Genomic DNA, 24,205 nt, shown 5'->3' on the forward strand with positions numbered 1-24,205 from the left:
TATTTCGAAGAAATTTTCCGTATGACTGGTTGTTCTTTTGCTGCAATTGTGAATAAATTGGAAGAGTTTGACGACTTTGTGAGAGCCGGGAAGATTGTCAATGTCTCTGCCCTGAAATCTCAGTTGGATGCTTTACAAGGTCAAGGAAGCAATGTGAAAAAGCCGCCGTTCAAAAAGAAAGAGGGGGATGCAACATTTATTTGGAACCAAAACCCTTCACCCAGACCCCGATACCAACACAGCCCAATCTACCAACCCCATTACCCTTACTACTCGAATCCGCATCCTGTATATACTACCAACATCCATCACCCTCGGCCTCGCCCAAGCTATCCTAACCCACCTTCAGCCCCTTTTCAAATTTCCCAACCAAATCCACCCCAAAACCGACCTCGCCCTCCATATAACCCAAGATTTCCTCCACTAAATAGACCTATTTACAACCATCCTCAACCTCCTGAACCTTACAACCGACCACCTAGCCGTACATTCACCAATTTAGGCAGGCCTCTGGACCAATTGTATGACCAGTTGAAGGCCGCCGGGAAAATTGGTACAGTACCCCCTCCTACCTACCCATATGGCATGCCCGCGTGGTATAATCCACAAGTTGTCTGCGCTTATCATTCTGGGGCCCCCGGACATGCCACCTTTGATTGCAGGGCGCTTAAGCATAAAATCCAAGATATGGTTGAAGCCGGGGAGATTGTGATCCGAAAAAGGGAGACACAAGGGCCGAACGTAAATAGGAACCCTTTACCGGAACATGCCAATATCATTGGGGTTATTCTGGATGATACGGAGTATGTGGAACCAGTCAGAGAATTGGCAAGGGAAACTGAAGTGTTTGGGGTCACAGACCAACCCTTTGTCATAGAATTGCCACTTGAAGAGGACGAGAAGCCCTTTATTTTGGATCTCACGCCAGCCGAGAGTGAGGCTTTGGAGCCGGTGGTTATTGAATTCCCGCAGCAAGAGCCTGTTTTAAGCCTGCAACAAGTGCCATGGAATTATGATGAACCTGACGTACGGATTGGGGAAAAGTCAATTGCTAAAAAGGAAGAAGTGTCAGCAGTCACCAGATCGGGGAAGGTTGCAAGTCCATTTGAAGCTACCATTCCGATTCAAGCAGATAACTCCGAACCGCCCGTTAAACCAACAATCACCGAGAGAGAAGCCTTGGATTTCCTTAAGAGACTTCAGAGAAGTGAGTACAATGTAGTTGAAAAGCTGAGCAAGTCGCCTGCCCAGATATCCATGTTGGATTTACTTTTCTCTTCAGACGTGCATAGGGATGCATTGATCGACGTATTAACTAAAGCTCAAATTCCGAGGGACATTTCTGTTGATAATTTTTCAAACGTGGTTGGGAGCGTATTATTCAACAAACAAATTGCTTTTTCTGACGATGAATTGCCGACAGAGGGCATTGGACATAATAGGGCGTTGTACATAACAGTGAGGTGCAACGGGAAAATGCTGCCGAAGGTGCTAATTGACAACGGGTCCGCGCTTAATATTTGTCCTTGGAGTACCTTGGAGAAGCTAGGATTGCAAGACATTAAGCTGAGGCCTTCAGGGACTATCGTTCGAGGGTTTGATGGAGCTCAAAGGGAGCCGATAGGAGAGGCAGATTTAGTAATCGAGATGGGGCCCGCCCAATTTCAAATAACTTGCCAAGTAATGCACTTCCCGAGCATTTACAATATTTTACTTGGAAGGCCATGGATTCACAAGTCTGGGGCTGTGCCATCTTCGTTGCATCAATTGTTGAAATTCGTAGTAAATGACAAGCTAATCACTATCTTTGCCGAAGAGGACTGCCTGGTAATCACCAATTCTGGATCTAAAGAGGAGGGAAGTCGAAGTGCCACCATGTCCCCTCATAGCACATCCGATATAGTCTCTGTAAGTTGGATCACAACGGAGGAACAAGCTCTCTCAAAAGCAAGTGTAATGATGGCTAAGGAAATGATTCGTGGAGGATACAAATTAGACAGAGGATTGGGGCGTGAACTGCAAGGGATCCTGAAGCCAGTGGAGATTATGGGAAAAAGGGATACATTCGGTTTGGGTTTCAAACCAACCGCCAAGGACATCAAAGAGATGAAAGAGCACAAAAGAGCAGAGAAAGAGGGCAGGCAAAGGGTTTTTGACATTCCACCACTGCGGTATACTTTTCCGCGACCAACAGAGGTTATCACATCAGAGGTTAATCCAGTTGAAGAAATTGAAGCTAGTTTGGCCCAATTGTTCGTAGGGGCAACATTTGAAGATAGTTTTCCAGATGAGGCTGACTTTCCTGACATCCCCGAAGGGTCAATTTCTAATTGGACAGCCGAGTCCCTGCCCGTTCGGAAGGAGTTTCGGTAAACTGAAAGGGGTTTATCATTCATGTGAACTCATGAAAATACTTTTGCATCTGTAAATAGCCAATGAAAACAATTTTCCTTTTTGACTAACGTTTGTGCATGTAAATATTGTTAAGTTTTCATCTCCATTTGCTTTCAATCAAAGGTTTTATGAAAATGCACAAGTTTTTCTTGTCATTGTTGTTTATTCGCTTGTTTATATTCATATTGTTTGTTGCTTATTTGCTTATTATCCCACATTCGTTAATTCTTTCAGATGGCCAAAAATAAAATTATTTGATCCTTTGGATATCACAGTTCTGGAATACGATAATGGCAATCTCTATATCACTCACGACTTGGAGGTCTGTGAATCCGAACTCCAAAGCGAGAGTGATAATGAGGAAGTATTCGATTCTTTTGCAAAGGACTTTGAACAATATGAGGAAAAACCAAAACCGAACCTGGAAGAAACAGAAAAGGTTAACATTGGCACTGAGGATGAAGTTAAGGAGGTGCAAATTAGTATTCATTTGAATGAAAGGCAGAAAAAGGAGATGCTTGAATTCTTGACCATGTTCCAGGATGTATTTGCGTGGTCCTATGATGATATGACTGGCATTTCAACTGACGTGGTAGTGCATAGGTTACCCACAGACCCTTCTTTTCCACCCGTAAAGCAAAAACCCAGAAAATTCAAACCAGATATGAGCCTCAAAATAAAAGAGCAAATTGAAAAACAACTCAAAGCCAACATTATCATTGTTTCCCATTACCCAATTTGGCTTTCGAATCCAGTCCCTGTTCCAAAAAAGAATGGAGAGGTGCGAGTTTGCGTTGATTATAGAGACCTTAATAAAGCCAGTCCTAAAGATGATTTCCCTCTACCAAACATTCACATTCTCTTAGACAATACTGCCGGACATGAGATTGAATCCTTTTGTGATTGTTTTGCTGGCTACCACCAAATTTTGATGGCAGAAGAGGATAGGGAGAAAACTGCTTTCATTACCCCTTGGGGTACCTTTTGTTACCGAGTCATGCCTTTCGGTTTAAAGAATGCTGGAGCAACGTATCAGAGGACCATGACAACCCTATTTCATGATATGATCCACCGGGAGATGGAGGTCTATGTGGATGACATCATAATCAAGTCTAAGAGGGCAGAGGACCATTTGGTTGATTTGAAGAAGTTATTCGAAAGATTGCGGAAGTACAATTTGAAGTTAAATCCTGCGAAATGCGCCTTTGGAGCACCTGCGGGTAAGTTGTTGGGATTCATTGTTAGCAAGAAGGGCATAGAAATAGATCCGGCGAAAATCAAAGCAATTCGAGATATGCCAGTGCCGAAAACTCAGAAGGACGTGAAAAGCTTCTTAGGGAAGATCAATTTCATTGGGAGGTTCATCGGCCAACTAACTGCCACATGCGAGCCATTGTTCAAATTACTGAGAAAGAATGTGCCGTTGTATTGGAATGAGGAGTGTCAACAGGCTTTCGACAAGATTAAAGATTATTTGTTGCATCCACCAGTCTTAGTGCCGCCCAAACCGGGCCGACCTTTGATTATGTATTTATCTGTACTCGATGGAGCAGTAGGGTGTGTTCTAGGTCAGCACGATGAATCCGGAAGGAAAGAACAAGCCATTTACTATCTAAGCAAGAAGTTCACGCAGTACGAGGCTAATTATTCATTCATTGAGAAAAGCTGCTGTGCATTGGCCTGGGCAGCTCAGAAGTTGAGACACTATCTGTTGAGTCATACCACGTATCTTATTTCCCGGTCTGATCCTTTGAAGTATCTTTTGGAGAAGCCGATGCTGACTGGGCGTTTGGCGAAATGGCAGATAATTCTCTCAGAATTCGATATTGTTTTCACCTCACAAAAGGCGGTTAAGGGGCAAGCTATAGCTGATCATTTGGCGGAAAATCCAAGGGATGATGATTATCAACCACTCCGTACTTATTTCCCTGACGAGAGGGTCCTATTTGTAAGCGCTGCAGATGATATAAGTGAACAAAGTCCTGAATGGAGGCTTTTCTTCGATGGAGCTTCGAATTCTCTCGGAGTTGGAATTGGAGCCGTTCTGGTTTCACCCGAAGGGAAACATTACCCTGCCGCTGCCAAATTGCAATTTGCCTGCACAAACAACATGGCTGAATATGAAGCCTGTATTTTTGGTCTCAAAATGGCTTTAGAAATGGAAATCAAAGAGTTGATAGCTTTCAGTGATTCAGATTTGCTCGTGCATCAAACCTTGAAGCAGTGGATAACCAAAGATTCAAAAATTCTACCCTACCATTGTAGTCTGCTCACTTTGGCCAAGCAGTTTCAAAATTTGGAGTTTAGACATCTCCCGAGAGCCAGGAATGCATTCGCCGATGCTTTGGCTACCTTAGCTTCTATGATCCAGTATCCTGATGAATTGAAGATCGAACCAATCCAAGTTCAACTTCAAGACAAGCCTGCTCACTGCTGGGTTGCAGACGAGTCCTCGGATACTATTCCTTGGTTTAATGATCTTAAAGAGTTTCTCAAAACTGGGTCTTACCCTCTGCATGCTGGTACAAAAGACAAGAGTTTTCTGCGTAGAATGGCTTCAAAATTCTTCTTAAATGGAGAAGTGTTATACAAAAGAACCTCGGATTTGAACCTTTTAAGGTGCATTGATGAAGATGAAGCTCAATATATGATGAAAGAGGTGCATAGTGGCGTTTGTGGACCTCACATGAACGGCCATTTGCTAGCGAAGAAAATCATGAGAATCGGATACTTCTGGCTTACCATGGAGCATGATTGTATAGATTTTGTCCGGAGATGTATAAAATGCCAAATGCACGGTGACATTATACGCGCTCCACCCACTGAACTGCATAGCATGACCGCCCCATGGCCCTGTTCAATGTGGGGTATGGACGTGATTGGTACAATAGATCCTCCTGCTTCAAATGGACATCGATTTATATTGGTGGCGATCGAGTACTTTACCAAATGGGTTGAAGCAGAGTCATTCAAACATGTCACGAAGAAGGTAGTGGCCAATTTCCTGAGAGATCACATCATCTGTCGCTTTGGAGTACCCGAAACGCTTATCACGGACAATGCCAAGAATCTGAACAATGACATGGTAGATGGACTATGTGAGCAGTTCAAAATCAAACACCGCAATTCTGCCATTTATAGGCCTCAGATGAATGGAGCTGTAGAAGCCGCAAATAAGAATCTGAAGAAAATTATTCGCAAAATGACAGAAAAGCATCGCGATTGGCATGAAAAGTTGCCTTATGCATTGATGGCGTACCGGACTTCTATTCGGACATCGACTGGGGCAACGCCATATTCACTTATGTATGGGATGGAAGCTGTATTACCAGCTGAGGTTGAAATTCCGTCGCTACGAATCCTTATGGAAGCTAAATTGGAGGAGGCCGATTGGATCAAGCAGCGCCATGAGCAATTGACTTTGATAGATGAGAAGCGATTCAATGCTATCTGTCATGGGCAATGCTATCAAAAACGTGTGGCCCGAGCTTACAACAAAAAAGTCCATCGGCGGGCATTTGAAGAAGGTGATAAGGTACTGAAGCGAATTTTGTCAATGCAAGATGAAGCTAAAGGCAAGTTCGCTCCAAATTGGCAAGGGCCGTTCATTATCCAAAAGGTATTACCTGGCGGAGCTCTTATTTTGGCGGAAATGGATGGACGGGTTTTCCCTCAACCCATCAACTCAGATATGTGCAAAAAGTTTTTCATTTGATCATGCAAATTTTCTTTAGAAATTCATGCAAATGGCGAAATGCAAGTCAGGCCATCTTCTTTTACACTAAAAAATATTTTATCTCTACTTGTCCCCTTTGAGCCATCAGAATTGACAAATTTCGTTTGATAACCCTTGAGAATTGCAAACCCCACACTGGGGCAAATTTGTTTCGAAAAAAAAAAAAAACCCCACACTGGGGCAAATTTAGTTTTCAAAGAAAAATGCAAAAAGTGAGGAAAATACAATGAAAAATGCAAAGAGAGAAAAACTGATCAAACTGGGGCAAATTTTCCTCAGTATCGGAGTTGTTTTCAAAAGGGTGCAATCTCAAGTTATTTCACCCCTCGTATCAAATCTGCCTTCAAGCCTCAACCTTTCTTGAAAAACACCCCACCGGACCTCATTACAAAAGCCCAAAGTCCTGGTTTTCGTCACTTGCTGCATTTCTATTAGAAAATTTGTTAATCAACTGGCAGGTGATGTCTATAATGCTTTCGCCTAATCTCACAAGGGAAATGCATTCTACTGATGCCAGAAATCTTCAATTCATATTTCTGAGCCGATAATGGTCGAGATATTGCATGGTTCTCTAGGTGAAAACCCGAAAGGGCGCCTCGGAAAAAAAAAGAAAAAAAGAAGAAAAAAAGGAAAAAAGAAAAAAAAGAAAAGAAAAAGAGAAAAAAAAAACAAAACAACAAAAAAGGTGGGGGCAACCTTGGTGAAAACCCGAAAGGGCGCCAAGGTAGGTTTTCTCGACAGACAAGCTCAAGAAGGAACAGCCGGTGACCTGGTTCATTTGGGGTTTTCCTCATATTTGTGATACTTCTACCAATATCGGATTCCGAAGAGAAAATATCCAAAGTTTTGAATATGATATTCGTTGGTTAAATTTGTATTTGTTCTTTACAAATATTCTTTTGCAAAATGTATCTTTATAAACCTCTTGGTTATTCTCAAATTATTTGTGTATGAATGCTTATGATTGTCTACATTCTTTTGCATGCTCATCTTTGCCTAACATAGGAAATCATCTTGCATATACATTGATTTTTATATGACTAATTTTCATGCATCATTCTTTCACCATTAAATTCAAATGAATGATAAACCCTGAGGTTTGTGCAAAGATAGGGGGTTCAATCATCAGTTACAGGGAGTAACATACAACAAAGCTACCACCTGGATTGGGTGACGTGGTAAATCTGCATTTTATCAGTCCCAGAAATTGAAAGGTTTAAGGCAGACGCCGCCGAGCAGAAATAAAAGCATCACAAGACTCATGTTTACACGATTCTCAAGGCAAATCGGATCAAATAATGGTGGCAAGCCCATTATTTCTTTTTTTTCTTGCAGGAATGTTGCATTCACAAACAAAAGCGGCCACTCTCCTTTTGGCACCTAAATCAATGGCAAACAAAGCTCCCCAGTAAGCAAGGATCGATGTTATTTGCAAAGCTCGATCATAAGAAACAACATCAGCGATCGCTTCAGTCACAGAAATCCAAATTTCCCTTTCGGTACAAAAGTTGAACTATTCTCAGGTAAAAAAAAAAAAAAAAAAAACTCAATTCATTGTTTAAACTTCCCCAGTGAAGTCCCGTTTTAAATTCCTGTTCGGGCCAGTCCCGTTTTAAATTCCTGTTCGGGTCAGTCCCGTTTTAAATCCTTGTTCAGGCCAGTCCCGTTTTTAATTCCTGTTCGGGTCAGTCCCGTTTAAATTCCTGTTCGGGCCAGTCCCGTTTTAAATTCCTGTTCGGGTCAGTCCCGTTTTAAATCCTTGTTCGGGCCAGTCCCGTTTTAAATTCCTGTTCGGGTCAGTCCCGTTTTAAATTCCTTGTTCGGGTCAGTCCCGTTTTAAATTCCTTGTTCGGATCATTCCCGTTTTTAAAATTCCGGTCCGTTCAAATCATTTTGCAGCCGAATAACACAGGTAAGTATTTGGTGTCTACTTCTTTGTCTCAAGTTTTTTCAAAACTCAAACAAAGAGGGGCAAACTGTAGACACCAAATTTTTAAATAATTTGTATGTTGCATCTAATTCATGATTTGGTTTTAGATTGTCTGCATTTTAGTTGTTACCTTTTTATTTGTCTTTTATTTGCTAATTATTTGTCATATTAATTTTGTTCACGTTTTAGTTTTAGTTTTAGTTTTAAGTTTTAACGTAAAATTTGTGAAAAAAAAAGAAGAAAAGAGGAAATTGATGAAAAATGGAAAATTGTGCTTTGTTGATTCTAGTTTATTTAGTTTCTATCCAATGTTAATTAAATTACTTTTTTTGTTGTTTTTGTTGTTTGTTATCTATTTTTATTATCAGTTTTATTTAATTCATTTCAAAAAAAAAAAATCAAAAAAATCAAAAAAATCAAAAAATCACAATTCTATTTCTGCCGGTTCCATTTCCACTTCTCAACCTAGCACTTTCCATTGTTATTGCCGACTCCACTCCACTCCCAATACCTCAATATATACATCCCACTACGCTATATCATTTCCAATTCACCACGATATCACACTTCCATTTTTTCATTTGCTGCCGTGAGCTGTGAGTGATCAGCTTCTTTGGAAATAACGACGAGAGAGAGAGAGGTGAGGACTTAGTTTATCTTCCAGCCTCACTTCAAGACCAATCGAGAGAGGGAGAGAAAGAACCGAGAGTCAAACTTCCTCCAATCCAGCCGCAAGTTTGAGCCAGGGAGAGGGAGAGTTGCAGACTGCAATTCTGGACAGCCGAGAGTGGAGGATTGTTGCAGCTATTAGTCGTGTGTATTAAGCTCCAAGCTGAGGTAATTTCTAGACTTGAACTAATTGATTATGGGTAGATGAAGCTGTTTAGAGGCATGCATGTGAGAGTTGTACGTTTAGATGAAGAATTGAGTTACCAGAAATGGGTTTCAAAAGAATTGGAAATGCCGTGAGTTTGAACTAGAAATTTCAGCTTTAACTTGTTACTTTGTGATGATCTGAGCTTAGTTGTGTGGTTAGTTAGTTAATAGCTGGATGATTATTCTTTGCATGAGGTTAATCAACCTTGTTTAAGCAAGAATAGTGAAGGAATATAGAATCTGTTTACATGCATGTTAACCGAGAGAGAGTTTGGATGAATTTCTGGTAAGATGGTGATTTTGATGACATTCGAACTTGGTTTTGGATCTAATCTGATAGATAACTTGTTATTTGGTTTTGCATGTGAACTTTATGGCCAGAAATTCGGTTGCATGGCTGGAAATTTTTATTGGAAGTTGTTGGACTGCTAAACCAATTTTCCCAGCTTAGCTGATGGAGTTGTTTTGGGAGTTGTATGGGTATTTTAGTATGAGATTTGCTGGAAAGTGTTTGATTCTCACTTGGTTGTGTGTTTAGCTAACTAAATGCTGGATGATTAAGCCCTGCATGAGATGATTTAGCTGTGTGTAAACCAGAAATTTGAATGAAACCAAAAATCTGTTGCATGCATGTCATCCGTAAATAGTTGAGCAAATTCTGGAATTTTGGATGAATGTTGTTGGTGACCGACCCTGCTTTGGACTAGAATTGATAGTAACTTCATTTATTAGTCATGCATGATAGCTTTGAGTACATAATTCAGTGATTTGGCCAAAATTGTTGACACATAGCTGCTGGAAATGTTTCAATTTATCCGAGGGAGGGAGAAAGAATTTTTCCAGTTTAGACGTGAGCTTTCATAATTGTTCCCTTGCTGCACTTTCATTTAGCCGTGGTTTCCTTTGGTCATTCCTTTGCTGCACTTTTCATCTAGCCATGAGTTGCACATCTTAGTTCCTTAGCTGCACTTTTCATTTAGCTGTGAGTTATCATTTTATTTTTCCAAAAAATGGGGCGCGACAGTTAGTGATTTGGCCAAAATTGTTGACACATAGCTGCTGGAAATGTTTCAATTTATCCGAGGGAGGGAGAAAGAATTTTTCCAGTTTAGACGTGAGCTTTCATAATTGTTCCCTTGCTGCACTTTCATTTAGCCGTGGTTTCCTTTGGTCATTCCTTTGCTGCACTTTTCATCTAGCCATGAGTTGCACATCTTAGTTCCTTAGCTGCACTTTTCATTTAGCCGTGAGTTATCATTTTATTTTTCCAAAAACTGGGGCGCGACACACCCACTACACCATTTCATATTTCTCCACCTAACTTTCAAACTAGACCTCGCCCTCCTTATCACCCAAGACCCACTTTACCCGTCAACCAGAACAACAACTATCAATGAACCGCTGGCACCCAAGACCCGGCCCGATATAGAACTTTTACCAATCTGGGTCGGCCCCTTGATCAACTATATGAGCAGCTCAAGGCCGCGGGAAAAATTGGTACAATACCTCCTAAAGTCTATACTAAAGGAGTTCCCCCTGGTTATGATCTTCAATCTTTTTGTGCCTATCAATCTGGAGCTCCTGGACATTCTACTGCCAATTGTTAGGTACTTAAATATAAAATCCAAGACATGATTGAGGCCGGAGACATAATTTTGAGAGGGAGAGAAGAACAAGGACCAAGTGTTAGCAAAAACCCTTTTCCTATGCACAAAGATACTGTAGGGACTATTACCACTGATGAAGAGTTTGAAAAGTCTGTCAAATACACTGTGAGGGAGAATGGAGTAATCCAGAAGCCTTTTGTACTCGAAAAAGCTATCTAAAATTGGATTGCAAATCACATTCCCTCCCGAAAGGAATTTTGGTAAATTTAGGGGATTGCCTTTGATTATGAATTATGGAAGAAATCATTTGCATTGTTCATCTTTTGCATTTTCGTTGTGTAAATAGTTTTAACTCAAATGTCTTTTCAATACAAATCTTATGTTAAAGAGCGTGTCTTTTGTTAAATAGCGTATTATGACGTTTTGTCCTTCCTTTGAAATTTAAAATATACAGTTTTATATATATTGTATTACTTACGCATTCTTTTCAGATGGCCAAGAATAAAATCCTCTGACCCTTTGGATATCACTGTTCTGAAATTTGATATTTCATGAATGTGAATTTGGATTTCAAAATGAGGGGAATAGCGAAGAGACATCAGAAAATGTTTCAAAGGGACACAAATGGTATAAAGAGAAACGCAAGCTGAAGTGGGATCACGATTTCAGTGGACACTTGATAAGAAGCATCTGAATGCCATTTGTCATTGTCAGTGCTATCAAAAGAGAATGGCCCAAAGAAATAAAGCATTGAGGTAGCTTTTGTCGGTATGAGATAAAGCCAAAAGAAGAGTTCACCGCGAATGGGTAAGGTTCTTTTATTATCAAGAAGGTGTTGCATGGCAGGGTACTAGTTCTCGCAGAAGTGGAGTGGACAAATTTTTCCTCAACCGATCAATTCGGATATGTGTGTAAGAAATTCTTCATCTGATAAATGAAAGTTTCCTTTCAAGGGCTAATGCAAAGAATGGAATGAAAGTCAGGCCTTCTTCCTTTCCCATTGAGACATTTTATCCTTTGTCATCCCTTTTGAGCCTTCAGAATAAATTACTTCATTAGGCAACCCCTGAAAATCGTAAACCCCACACTGGGGCAAATGTAGTTTTGAAAAAGAAAAGAAAAACCTCATACTGGGGCAAATTCAATATTCAAAAGAAAGCCGAAAGAAAAGGAAATGAATAAAAGAATACCTCAGTTAAAAAATAAACTGGGGCAAATTGTGAATATTTCAAAAGATGAATGGAATGACAGAAGAAAGGAAGGAAAATGAAAGGACAAAGAATCTCAGTTGAAAATAGACTGGGGCAAGTTTTGGTTTAACCCTAAAATAGGGATGGTACAATAATGCGATCTCAGGTCATTTAAACCACTTTCAGAAATCTGCCTTCAAACTTTAACCTTTTCTTAACATCTCACCAAACCCCATTACAAAAACCAAAAGTCCTGGCATCCGTTCTTGGCATCACCTCTTTTAAGCAAATTTTCTAAATCACATAGCAAATGATGTCAATACGCCTTCACTCATTTTGTAAGGGAAGGGGTTGTCGCACTGATGCCATTATTTCTTAAAACGCATTTTTTGAGTTGATAAAAGCTATTGGCAAGATTTGTTCATCAGGTGAAAATCCAAAAAGGGCACCTTTGAAAAGAAAAAGAAAAAAGAAAAGAAAGAAAAGAAAAGCAAAAAGAATGAAAAATGAAAACAAAAAAACAAAAAAAAACAATAAAAGTGGGAGTAGCCTTAGTGAAAACCTGAAAGGGCGCTAAGGTTGAGTTTCATGAGGAAAAGTGAGGTTGGAATTATAAAACTGGTGATTTGGTTCATTTGAGATTCCTCCTCGCATTGTAGTTTTTCTGTGGCCAACATCGAACTCCGGGCGGATGATATCTAAAGGGTCAAGTGTGGCATTTTGTTTGAAGTCGGAATACTTTGGTTTCTCAAGCGTAAATTACCGAATTTATAGATTCATTTTTTCAAAATTAATTTTCTTTCAATAAAAATAAATGATTGTTTTCATGTTACAGAAATTTTCATCATTTGTTGTGTAAATAGAATGTTCTTTCATGAGTTTCATGGTCTTATTTATCTCTTTGGGTTCATCAGATGGCAATCCCCCTGATTTATTGAAAATCCCTAGATACCAAGGGCATTATTAGCATTGGAAGTCAATGGAGTTTGATCAGATCACAGAGCAAAGTTGAGTTTTCGAAGTATCAAGGGGAAAACATCAAAGTACCCATGTTTACACATTTCTTGAAGGAGGAATTGATCGGATGGTGATGGCTTTATTTGTTTATTTCTTTTGCAGGTCCATGCTCGTTTCAAATAATGAAGCTGGGGCAAGTTTTGAACTGTGAGATATCGTCCAAGAATTGAATATTCATGATTTGAGCTGAGAAAAAGGACTGAATCAAAGTTTTGAGGAAAAGTAATAATACCATAAAGCAGATCGAAAGATCGGTGACACAATAATTAAAATTGGGGCAAATCATTTTTTGAAAAGATTCTCCCGAATATCAAAAATTCAAAAAATAAATTAAATAAATAAAAATAAATAAATAAATCATCATCATCATCAATCAAAAATTCATCAAAAAAAAATCAAATCAAATCAAGTTTAAATTTTTGTTTCTTGGAAAATTAAATTAAATTTCTTTTTTGGCGAAATTTCAACGTCTGCCGCGCACCCTTCTATCCCCACCTTGACAATCACATTTAATTTTTGATTAAATGAACGTCAGGACCGGGTTTTATCCCGCTAACCAATGAATGTTGGGATCGGGTTTCATCCCGCCAACCTCGTCAGGACCGGATTTTATCCCACTGACTAATGAACGTTGGGACCGGGTTTCATCCCGCCAACCTTGGCAGGATCGGGTTTAATCCCGCTAACCGTTTATATCACGTTGGGATCGGGTTTCATCCCGCCAACCTAGCAGGACCGGGTTTTATCCCGCTGACCAATGAATGTTGGGACCGGGTTTCATCCCGCCAACGCCAACCTCGTCAGGACCGGGTTTTATCCCGCTGACCAATGAATGTTGGGACCGGGTTCATCCCGCCAACCTCGGTAGGATCGGGTTTTATCCCGCTGATCGCTTATATCACGTTGGGACCGGGTTCTATCCCGCCAACCTTGGCAGGACCGGGTAGTGCATTTCATTTAAGAAATAGAATTAGGGTAGTGCATTTGCTTGATTAGATAGGGAGTAACCCCTTGGATATGAGATATGGACGAGTTTGGTTTTTCTAGCCTTAGCACGCTCGTATTCCCTCTATTAAAGGGAACATTGAAAGTCACGAGTGTAAGTCCCACGCACCCATTATGATGCATTCCTTTAGGACATACACATTTGTATATTATTATTTTCCTTACTTTTTCTTTCTTTTGAGTCTCATGACTTGCATTATTCGTGATTTCTTCGAAAAGTCTTTATTGGGCATCACAATTAATGTGATTGGCACCAATTGAGTTTCGAAAAGAAATTTCGACCCCCCGACACCCTTCTAGGTCTAGTGTTTGCATTCATATAGTACATCCAAAGGTGATAAATCTTTAGGTTAAAATGCGAAAATCTTTGACTAAATCGCGCAACTAGCCTTGGCTAGGTTGAAAGGGTGCCTTGGATTCTTATCCTTGCCTTCCCTTTCTTCAAATGTGACTCCCGAATCTTTTTTTCTAATTTTCGTGGACTTGGAGTCGTTTAAAAAGGGTTTTTCTACTTTTTTTTCTTTAAAAATTCATTTTTTTGTGATTTGGTACACCTTAACTCTATACCAAGTGGCGACTCCATTTTTCATTCAAAAAACCCTTTTTAAACTATATTTTAGGTCAAATCGTCACATTTTCAAGTCCCATTTAGACCCATATTTTTCTTCATTTTCTCAAAAAATCAAAAACTCATTTTTTTACCAAAAATTCATTTTTCTAAACTAATTTATTTTAATAAAAAAATGGGGCGCGACATGATATATTCAACCCTTTTAGTTCATTTAGTATAGTCTATATTGATGATGTGTTAATATTTTCAGAATCTTTAGAACAACATTTTAAACATCTAAATATATTTTTAAAGGTAGTTAAGAAAAATGGATTGGTAGTATCAGCATCTAAAATGAAATAATTCCAAACTAAAATAAGATTTTTAGGACATGATATAGATAAAGGAACAATAAAGCCAATAAATAGAACTTTAGAATTTGCACATAAATTTCCAGATGAAATAAAAGAAAAAAAAATCAATTGCAAAGATTTTTAGGATGTTTAAATTATATTGCAGATTTTTTTCCTAAATTAAGACAAGAATGCTCCATATTATTTAATAGATTAAAGAAAAATCCTAAACCATGGTCTGAAGAACATACTCAAAAGGTTATAGATCTTAAAGAAAAAATTGAATCGTTACCAAGTTTATGTCTTCCTCATCCTAAAGCTTTTATGATAGTAGAAACCGATGCATCAGAATTAGGATATGGAAGAATTTTGAAACAAAGACTAGATGATTTAAAAGAAGAATTAGTTAGATTTCATTCAGGAACATAGTCTGATCCACAAAAGAATTATTCTACTATTAAAAAGGAGATTTTATCTATAGTATTATGTATATCAAAATTTCAAGATGATTTGTACAACAAAAAGTTTTTACTTAGAATAGATTGTAAATCGACAAAAGAAGTTTTACAAAATGATGTTCAAAATATAGTTTCAAAACAAATTTTTGCTAGATGGCAAGCAATTTTATCAGTATTTGATTTTGAAATAGAATTTATCAAAGGAGAAAATAATTCTCTTCCTGATTTTTTGACAAAAGAGTTTCTACAAGGGAATGGAGCAAAGTAAGCAATTGCTCAAGGCAATCCGAAAAAGATACAATGATAAAAATAATATAAAAAAATATCTTCGTATTATTTCAAGAGATATAATACATTGTGTAGTTCAAGGAGAAAAAATTAAGAGAATTGAAATCTATGATATTCCAAAATATGATGAAGTGAAGATGAGACCTTCAAAAGCTATTATTAGTGTTAAAGAACGATGTTTTGGAAAAAGGAAAATGATTGATCTTACAATATTACAAAGACAATGGGCAAAAAGAGTCCATGAAGATGATAATGAGTCAATAGAAGGATATAATTATGAGATCAGAGAGAAAAAACAAAAAATAAGTTGTATTATTTGTTAAATTTTGTAGGATTATGGATTCAAAAGCAAAAAGTTCTAGACCTAAGACTCCTCAAGATTATGAGATGAGTCTTACTCCTGTAATTCAAAATAGATTTCAATTATTGTAAGATTTTCAACATTGACTTATAGTCAAGCTACTCATCCTCCAACTTCTTCTCAAATAAGACCAATTCAACAAATTCCAAGAACCCCTGAGAAAACCAATGAAAATCCCTATTTCACCAAACCCTTTACTCAATACATTACTTTAACTAGATGTCAAGAAGTACCTCTTTATAATACACTCAATTCCTTTACTCAAAAACTTTTCCCTTCAAAATGCTTTTGGCAACCAGGTGACCCATCCAAAAATTTAGATTATTATGAATTAATTCTCACATATACTCAATCTATGGAAATTTTCCCAATTTCAAATAAAAAGAACCCAAAAATAATCAGCCATTCAAAATGTATTATAAAGAAAGTTTGTTCTTCTAATGAATGGACTTCTCTTTATTCAAAGAAATCCTTCTCAATTAGATTTATTCCAGATGGATTCACTTATCAAGATTACAAAATAGCATGGTATCATGCTTTTTTGTATAGACCTTTTAATCATTCATGGTTCTTTACATTCAAAGAAACTTGCAACAGAGAATTTCCAATTTGGTTTAATCATTGGTGGCAATGGTTTGGGTCTTAAAAAGAAATTCTACCTCCAAACGTTTTAATGGGATTTCAAACTTATCTCAAAAAAGCAAGGGGAGAAGAGTATACAAGGCCAATTTTATTCCACATGGAGTTCAAAGTTCTATGGATTTTTTGCTAGAGTTTCAAAATTCATCAAGAACTAGAAAAAGCATTACCAATGTCACTAGTCAGAGAATTCAAGATCAAATGGTGGATAGGATTCAATCAAGAATTGTGTGATCAAAAGAATATTTTGAGATTTTTAGAAACAGGAGAAAAGCTCAAATGGATAAATCCAAATCAGCAGATTGTAAAAGGAGTTAGTACCCCAACTACTCCACAAAAGAAAGAAAAAGAAAAATCAAGTAGCTCAGCCTCAAAAACAATTGCAAATGATTTCTTAATGCAGAAGATGATGCGGAATCAGGAGATGCTTAAAGAATATTTGAATTATTTGCAGAAGCAAGACAAAAAAGATGAGTCAGTTGGGTCATCGTCAGAATCTACTTTTGATCCTTCCAATGGTCCTTGTACTCAAGACCCGGCAGACTTTTGATAAAGTTGTCGGCCAAATTTCAAAAGCAACCAATCAGAAGAAGATAAGGTGTCGGTAGAAAAAAGCAAATGAAATTCAAATAAAAGTGTCGGCAATCAAATGAAAATGAAATTCGAAGGCAAAAAACTCTATAAATAGCATTCAAAATCCAATGTAGAGGCATCAAGTGTTTTAGCTATTCTAAAAACTCTCTAAAAACCTCTTACTTCTAGTTTCTAAATTATTCTGTTATCATATTTCAATATTTGAAAGATTTAAAGTTTGATTTCATCTCAAAGGCTCTACAATTTAAAGCTTCCGTTTCAAAGGTTACTCTGATTTTTTGTGAGTTCTTTATTATGCTCATACTTTTCATATTTATTAGCTTTATTATATACCCGGGTTGGTTCTGGTATCATAGCCATACCATAGTTATTTTTATTTTGAATTATTTCCTATATTAAATTTCTAATTCATGCATTCATGTTTAAATATCTCATTTAAAATTTTATCTTAATCATTGGTAAAACTTTGAAGCTTTGTAAGTCAGTTGGTAAGTCCAAGATAGAATGTTCCATGCTTAAGCTCGGTTGTTCCTAATAAGATAAAAGATTAAACAAGATATTAAACATGGCCGCATTTCTTAGACAATTGAAGATAGGATCTAGTTCAAAACAAGCAAATATAATACAAAGTCATGAATATCATATACCTGTAAATAATTCAGATTGAACTATTCTCGAAGAAAAAATAGAACATATTTACATAATAGGTCCCTTAGATTTCAAAATAGTTTTATCTGTTAAAACTCATGAAAAAACAATATCTATTCAAGAAGAATATCAATCCATTCCATTGTTAAATCATAATACAATTCAAAAGTATCTTAATAAAGGATATAGATATATTCATATAGGATTAATTCAGGTTACAGTAAAACCTTTATTCCATTTAGGAGTAGATGCTCCTATATATTTAGCTTTAAGAGACACAAGACTTAAAAGATATAAAACTTCACTTTTATCTATGATTCAAACAAATGTATGTAATGGACCAATTTACTTTAATTGTGCTCCAAATATTTCAGTAGATTTAACTGATCCACATGTTTTGAATTCAGTTGTGAGACCACGGATAGTCCTTAATTTCGAAATTATGAGATATTAATAGCATTTTGTTCTATTTTTTACTAAATTATTCGAAAACCCTAAATTGGATTATTTATAAAATCCTAGTTTTTGTATCAATCACAAATTTGAGTTGTAATTTATGTTTGGTATTCTAGAGTGTGTTTTGGTACAAGTAAGTATAGAATTCGATTTATTTTATACAGGTTAAGTAAGTTTAAAAGTTAGAAAACCTCAGACTAGTAAACCCTCTAGTGTTCCAATAGATTAGAAAGCTTAAGTTGGGTTTAAAACCTTAATTTTGTCAATGTTATAAAGGTTGTTGTTTAATTGTTTTTATTATGGAGGAAGTATGTTTAAGTATAGGTGATTAAGATAGGAAAGTGATTAGTGAAGCAATTAAGTGTGATTACATATTTTGGATTAGATTAGGTTTAAGTCCTATGGAGTAAATTGAAAGAGTTCCAAATGTTTGAGGGCAAGAGTGGAACAAAAGCTAAGTTGAAGTGCAAGGGTTAAGAAACAAATAAGGTACTTTTATGTGATTGGTTAGCCATAAGAAATATCTTTCCTAAGTGGTCTTGCACCACATATTAGTCAAAAGAGACATAACCAAGTCATTAGTAAGACAAAACAAAGCAAAACAAGAGAGGGAGATAGAGAGAGAGAGCCGTGGGAGAAAAAGAAGAAAACAAGGGAAAGTTTGCAAAGGTCAACCAAAATTCTTCCATAAATCTTCATTTTGAAGCATAAAGAATCCACCTTGGAGTTGGCCTAAGGCCATTAGCCATCATACATACGTTATTTTGAGGTAAGAAAGTCTAGTTGAAGGTTTAAGTTGGTTAATGATTCATGAACTAGTGGTTATTGTGGTAAAGGATGTTAGTTGTGCATTAAGTATGGTGCCTTTATGTTTCCCACTTGTTTTATGGATTAATCTGGTGAAATTTGGGGCCTTGATGTTCGGCCATATGAACCCTAATTAGGCTTTCTTGCTAAACATTTTAGTTAGCTCTAATCTTGTGTTATTGAACTTGTAGTGGTTGTGTTTGATGATTGGTTTCATTGGTTTGGTGAGTGAATGGTAAAAACTGATTTGGGTTAAGAAACCCTAGGCTAAAGCAAGGAGTATAAGCTTGGTTAAGGATTAGCTTGGTTAGGGTTTGATGGGTTAAGTTTTGAAGTAGCTAGAGTTGGTGAGATTAGAATCTTTATTAAGGTTAGTGTTTGGTAAGTTTTGGGATTAAATTGGGAAAGGAATTTTGGGCCTTTTGTGAAGCTATTAGAAGCTGGTATATGTGTGTTTATTTGGTATGAATTTGGCCTGAAAGTTTGTATGAGAACCATAGAAACGGACTGTACGGTTGCGGCGCGCGAAAACCGGCAAAACGGGGAAACAGGCCAGCCCAGCATCTGAACTTTAGCTCTGTTTTTCTTTATGTTGTGTGCTGATTCAAAAGTTTCTCAAAACATTAAAGTTGTAGATTCTTAAGTGCTTGTTGTGCTTACAAAATTTCAAGTCAATCAGATCTGTGTGGGCTTAGTTATGACCAGAACACTAATAGTTATGTAAAACTGTGGATTTGGTGACATTTCTTGATTTGGCCTCTGACCATGCTCAGTTCATCTTGATAACGTGCGAACTGGGTGTTGATCCCTTCATAAGAAATGTAGATTTTGGTCTTATCTTTGAAACGGTATAAATTTCATCCACATCCGAGTTCCATAGCTTCAGTTATGGTCAAACCAAGATCGGTTGTCAGAACTGCCTTTGAATTTGGACAGTTCTGACAGAAACTTTGGACCCGTTTTTCCCCATGCTCTGTATTGATTCAGGTTTTGTCCAGAACATAAAAGTTTTAGCATTATGAATAGCTTTCCAATGCCTTTGGAATTTTTTGATTTGGATTTGTGAGCTATGAGTTATGGTCCAGCAAACAAACCCTATCCGTCACCCTAAAATGCAAATTTCTGGTACTGTTTTCCATAATTTCAACCTGCTTCCATTCAGATCTAGATTAAGGTGTTTTCATGAAAATTATAGCCATTCCTCTTAGTTTCACAATGGTACCTCATGCACTTTGATCCGACACTTGTAGCTCCGATTATGTTCGAAAAAGTTTTTGACACCAAAACGGTTATGCTGCCATTTCCGTTTCCGTATGCTGTTTCCGCACTTGCATGTGCCAAATTTGCCGTTTTGCTTGATTTATACATTCTAGTAGCCGTTTGTGATATATTGTGGTGCAATCTTCTATTTCAAACGGTGGTGAGTTAGACGGTGCCAGTGGGGCCTACTAGCTAGGATACGTGACGTGATCTTCACATTTTTGCTATACTTGTTTTTTGTGTAAGTACTCAGGTCATTTGTTTGTATACGTTGCTTATGTGTTTTGAGATGAATGTAAGGGTGCTTAGGTGAGGGTGTACTTTATCACACTCGACCGACCTAAACCCTAATTTGCACTTGTGTACCTTTATGAGATGTGTATACATGAATTATTTTGGTGTTGAACCCTTTGAGCTTGCAATTTGGGGTGACTTTTGTGGGACCTGATCTCAAGACCTAGATGGACTATTCGAGCCAGCCGGGGCTTGGTCGAAACTAGTCCAATCTAGTCTTGAGGCCACCAAGTTTGTAGGTTCAAGTTGTGAACCAAGTTTGTAGGTTTAACTTGTGAACCAAGTTTGTGAACCGAGCTTGCGAAGCAAGTTCAATTTCATTTCGTTCACTCGAGCAAGTTTGCGAGGTGGCTGGCCAGTGAGGGTGATTAGGTGTACGGTGGGAGTACAAGTGGAGTTCTACGGACCTTATATGTGGTCGACGGAGTGTCGACAGGAGGTCACACATGGCAAACGACTTGGCTTTGGAGCCAACCTATATCCTTACTTCTGTTATTATTTATATATGTTTTATTTGACATTTTGTGACGTAATTGTTTATTTTAATGTGAAATTTATGTTTTTACCCCTGTTTACTTACTAAGCAACCTATCTCTGGCTTGGTTTGCACAGTATGGTCTGGCAAGAAAGGCTCAGTAGCAGCGTGATAAAAGGTGTGTGGCTCAGGTGGTATATTTAAAGTGGCTTGGGGTTGTGAACCTTGCATGTAAGTAGGGAAAAATGAAGGATCAGGAGGGTAAGTGTATGGCAAATGTATGGTGGGATATGTGAAAGTTCCTTCGGGTGGAATAGGGAAAGATGGAGTAACGGTGACTTGAGTTGAAGGGATGACAAATGGCTCTGGCTCAGCCTGCTTGACGGGTATAGGTTCGGGTTGAACTCCGCTGCTGATTAGCTCGTCAATCAATTTCCTTTGGGCCGCCATCTCAGATGCCATTTCACCAAACTTAGTGAGTAATTCAGTCAACTGAACCCCGAGACTTGTGGCTTCTGGCTGGGTAGTTGCGGCGGTCTTATCAGACGATCCTGGCCGAGTACTCATGTCTACACGATTCTTTTGGGCTTGACTACGGGATCGCGTTATGATGGGGCTTCGACGAGAAGCTATGTTTAAATATTACCTGAGAATTTTTGAAAGATTGCCTTTAGATTTAACCCTCGCTTAGTTATTCCAAGAAAATAAAGAAAAGGAAAAGAAAAAGACAAGAGTTAGTAAATATCCAAAAAACATTCGGATGCATGTCCTATGGGGGAGCCCTTTTGTGCCAAGAGTAGGCCTAACATGAAAATGCAATCCTCTGAGGTAGGCACCATACCATACCTGATGGATCTGATCAACTCATTGAGTGAAAAATAAATTTGAAAAAAATTTGGCCAATTGGAGTGACGAGAGACATTTGTCAAAATGAGGTCAACGTGCGAATGGATTAATCACTTTTGATCGACTCAAGAATTTGCAAAAACGCACGGGTTTGACCTTGACGAACTTCCTATCGAAGAGATTGAAATTGATTGACAAAATTTTCTCAGTGAAGCACGGGTCAAAACCCCAACTAATCAAATGGCTGGATGCAATGGATGGTTTTCTCAAAATCAACTAGGTTTCCCAATTTGAAATTCGACACTGAAACCCTAATTGGTCAAATGGGTTGAATGAAATTGACAATTTATTTAAAAATCGACCAGATTACCCTAAAAACGGGTCAAATGAATTGAGTGAAATTTAATATCTTACTTAAAATTGACAGGATCATCCTAAAAAGGGACTTGATCAAATGAACTAAATGAAATTGAGAATTTTATTCAAAATTGACCGGATCGCCCTAAAAGGGTAAACTAGTCAAATGAAATGAATGAAATTTTGATAATTTACTCAAAATTGACCGGATCATTCTAAAAAAGAAATTGGTCAAATGAATTTATTCAAAATTGACCGGACCACCTTAAAGAAGGGTAAACTGGTCAAATGTATCAGATGATTTATTCAAAATCGACAACATTGTCCTAAAGTGAATGAATTGGCAAAATGGATCGATTGAATTGTCCGGCCATTGGTTATTTCAAAATTATTGAGATGCATTAGTCTATGAGCCTTCTAAAATCAAATCTTGGCCTCAATTCACTTATTGTCTCAATAGTGAGGAATTATTTGTGAATTTCTTCAAATTAATGTCCTTTACGCAAGGGATTTTTACCAATTTTTGATAAAATGACCAAAAAGTGATCTTAGACACTCATATTCTAAAGATCACTCTATGAAAATGATCGGATCCTACCTTACCTTGTGCACTACCCCTTTGGATGATACAAAATGTAAACGTGCAAGTCTCCTTGGATTAAGTATCCGAGACACAAGGTGGCTTATTCCTAACACGGGATCCCCTAAATGGCATTCCCTTCTAGGGTTTATGCATGATGCCAGTTTATTAAAGCGATGTAAATATGTGACAAATATGGCCTAAAGGACATAAATAATACATCGAGGGGAAAAGGTCTAAAAATGAAATGTACTTATTGAAAATTAAGAGTAATGACTGAAATTTAAACAAGTGAGTTATCTAGTGGGTAGTTCCCTAAAAGAGTGCCAAAGAGGTCTCTTATTACTAAGGCACATGAATGCAAGCCAAGGAAACAATGAAATGGTTAGTGCAATTGATAGTACACATAACATATTGGGAGCAATTAAGAAAAGAAATACAATAAAGCATGTAAAAGGGGTGGAACCCCTTCCCTCGTGCCTAATGTGCTTAAAAAGGTGAGGCTGACTCTAACCTAGGAAAACGCTAACATGGATGCATGAGGCTGGGGTTCACTAATGCGACTAGACTCGATAAGGTTTAAAAGGTCCCCAAGCCTTCAGACCTAAGGGAATGAGTCATCAATCCCAAGACCCTCGGTCGGTGGCTCGAGCGATCCCCTAGGTATTGCTATGGGCGCAAAGCACACCATCCACATACCTAGAGAAATCATTCCTAGTCCTACAAGGCGGTGTAGGAAAGAGCCCACGAAAATAAAATAAAATGGGATAACAGTAAATAAACGTGCACGTATGAAGTGTTCCCTATTTTGAGGGAAGGGGTTGAGAACCAACGCGAGGCTCTAAAGGTGACACACACCCCCCCAAATGCAATGCAAGCGCGAGATAAACAAGTAAACATACATCCAATCAACCAATCATACATTCGTGAGCGAGGGAGTAGTTTGAGACGCGAGTGAGGCAAAGGGTCCTAAAAAGGGAAAATGCAACCCTAATATCCACATGCCATGCATAAAAAGGGTAGAAAAAGGGAAAAGAATGGCTAAATCAAATGCTTGGACCCACTTAGGAACTCCCCAGTGGAGTCGCCAAGTTGTCGCGCCCCACTTTTTGATAATGTGGTGTGTGTGAAAGTAGTGTGTATGTGAATGTGTGTGAAAAAATGAAAATAAAAGGCCGTGGGACTTGAAAATGCGACGATTCGGCCAAATAAAGTTCAAAAAGGGTTTTGGATGAAAAAATGGAGTCGCCACTTGGTACGGAGTTAGGGTGTACCAAGTCACCCAAAAAATGATTTTGTTTTGTTTTTGAAAGAAAAAAGTAAACAAACCCTTTTGAAGAACTTTTAGGTCTACGTAACCAAAGAAAGGGATCGGGGTCACATTTGATAAGGGAGAAGGCAAAGGCAAAGCCTAAGGCACTCCCTTACCCTAGCCAAAGCTAGTTGCGTGACTTAGCCCCACTTTTCCCAATTTTTCTACCCAG

At 38.0% G+C, this 24,205-nt stretch overlaps 1 protein-coding gene across 1 annotated transcript; it reads left to right on the forward strand.

The window, feature by feature from the left end:
* Positions 1–585: 585 nt before the first annotated feature.
* Positions 586–16,954, forward strand: LOC140014158 (uncharacterized). The gene is made up of 3 exons (XM_072064570.1): positions 586–1,505; positions 1,722–2,211; positions 16,808–16,954. Exons 1-3 carry the CDS (start codon positions 586–588, stop codon positions 16,952–16,954), a joined length of 1,557 nt encoding a protein of 518 aa, XP_071920671.1.
* The last annotated feature ends 7,251 nt before the right edge of the window (positions 16,955–24,205 follow it).

The sequence above is a fragment of the Coffea arabica genome, chromosome 9c (assembly GCF_036785885.1).
Source record: "Coffea arabica cultivar ET-39 chromosome 9c, Coffea Arabica ET-39 HiFi, whole genome shotgun sequence".
NCBI classification, from domain to species: domain Eukaryota; kingdom Viridiplantae; phylum Streptophyta; class Magnoliopsida; order Gentianales; family Rubiaceae; genus Coffea; species Coffea arabica.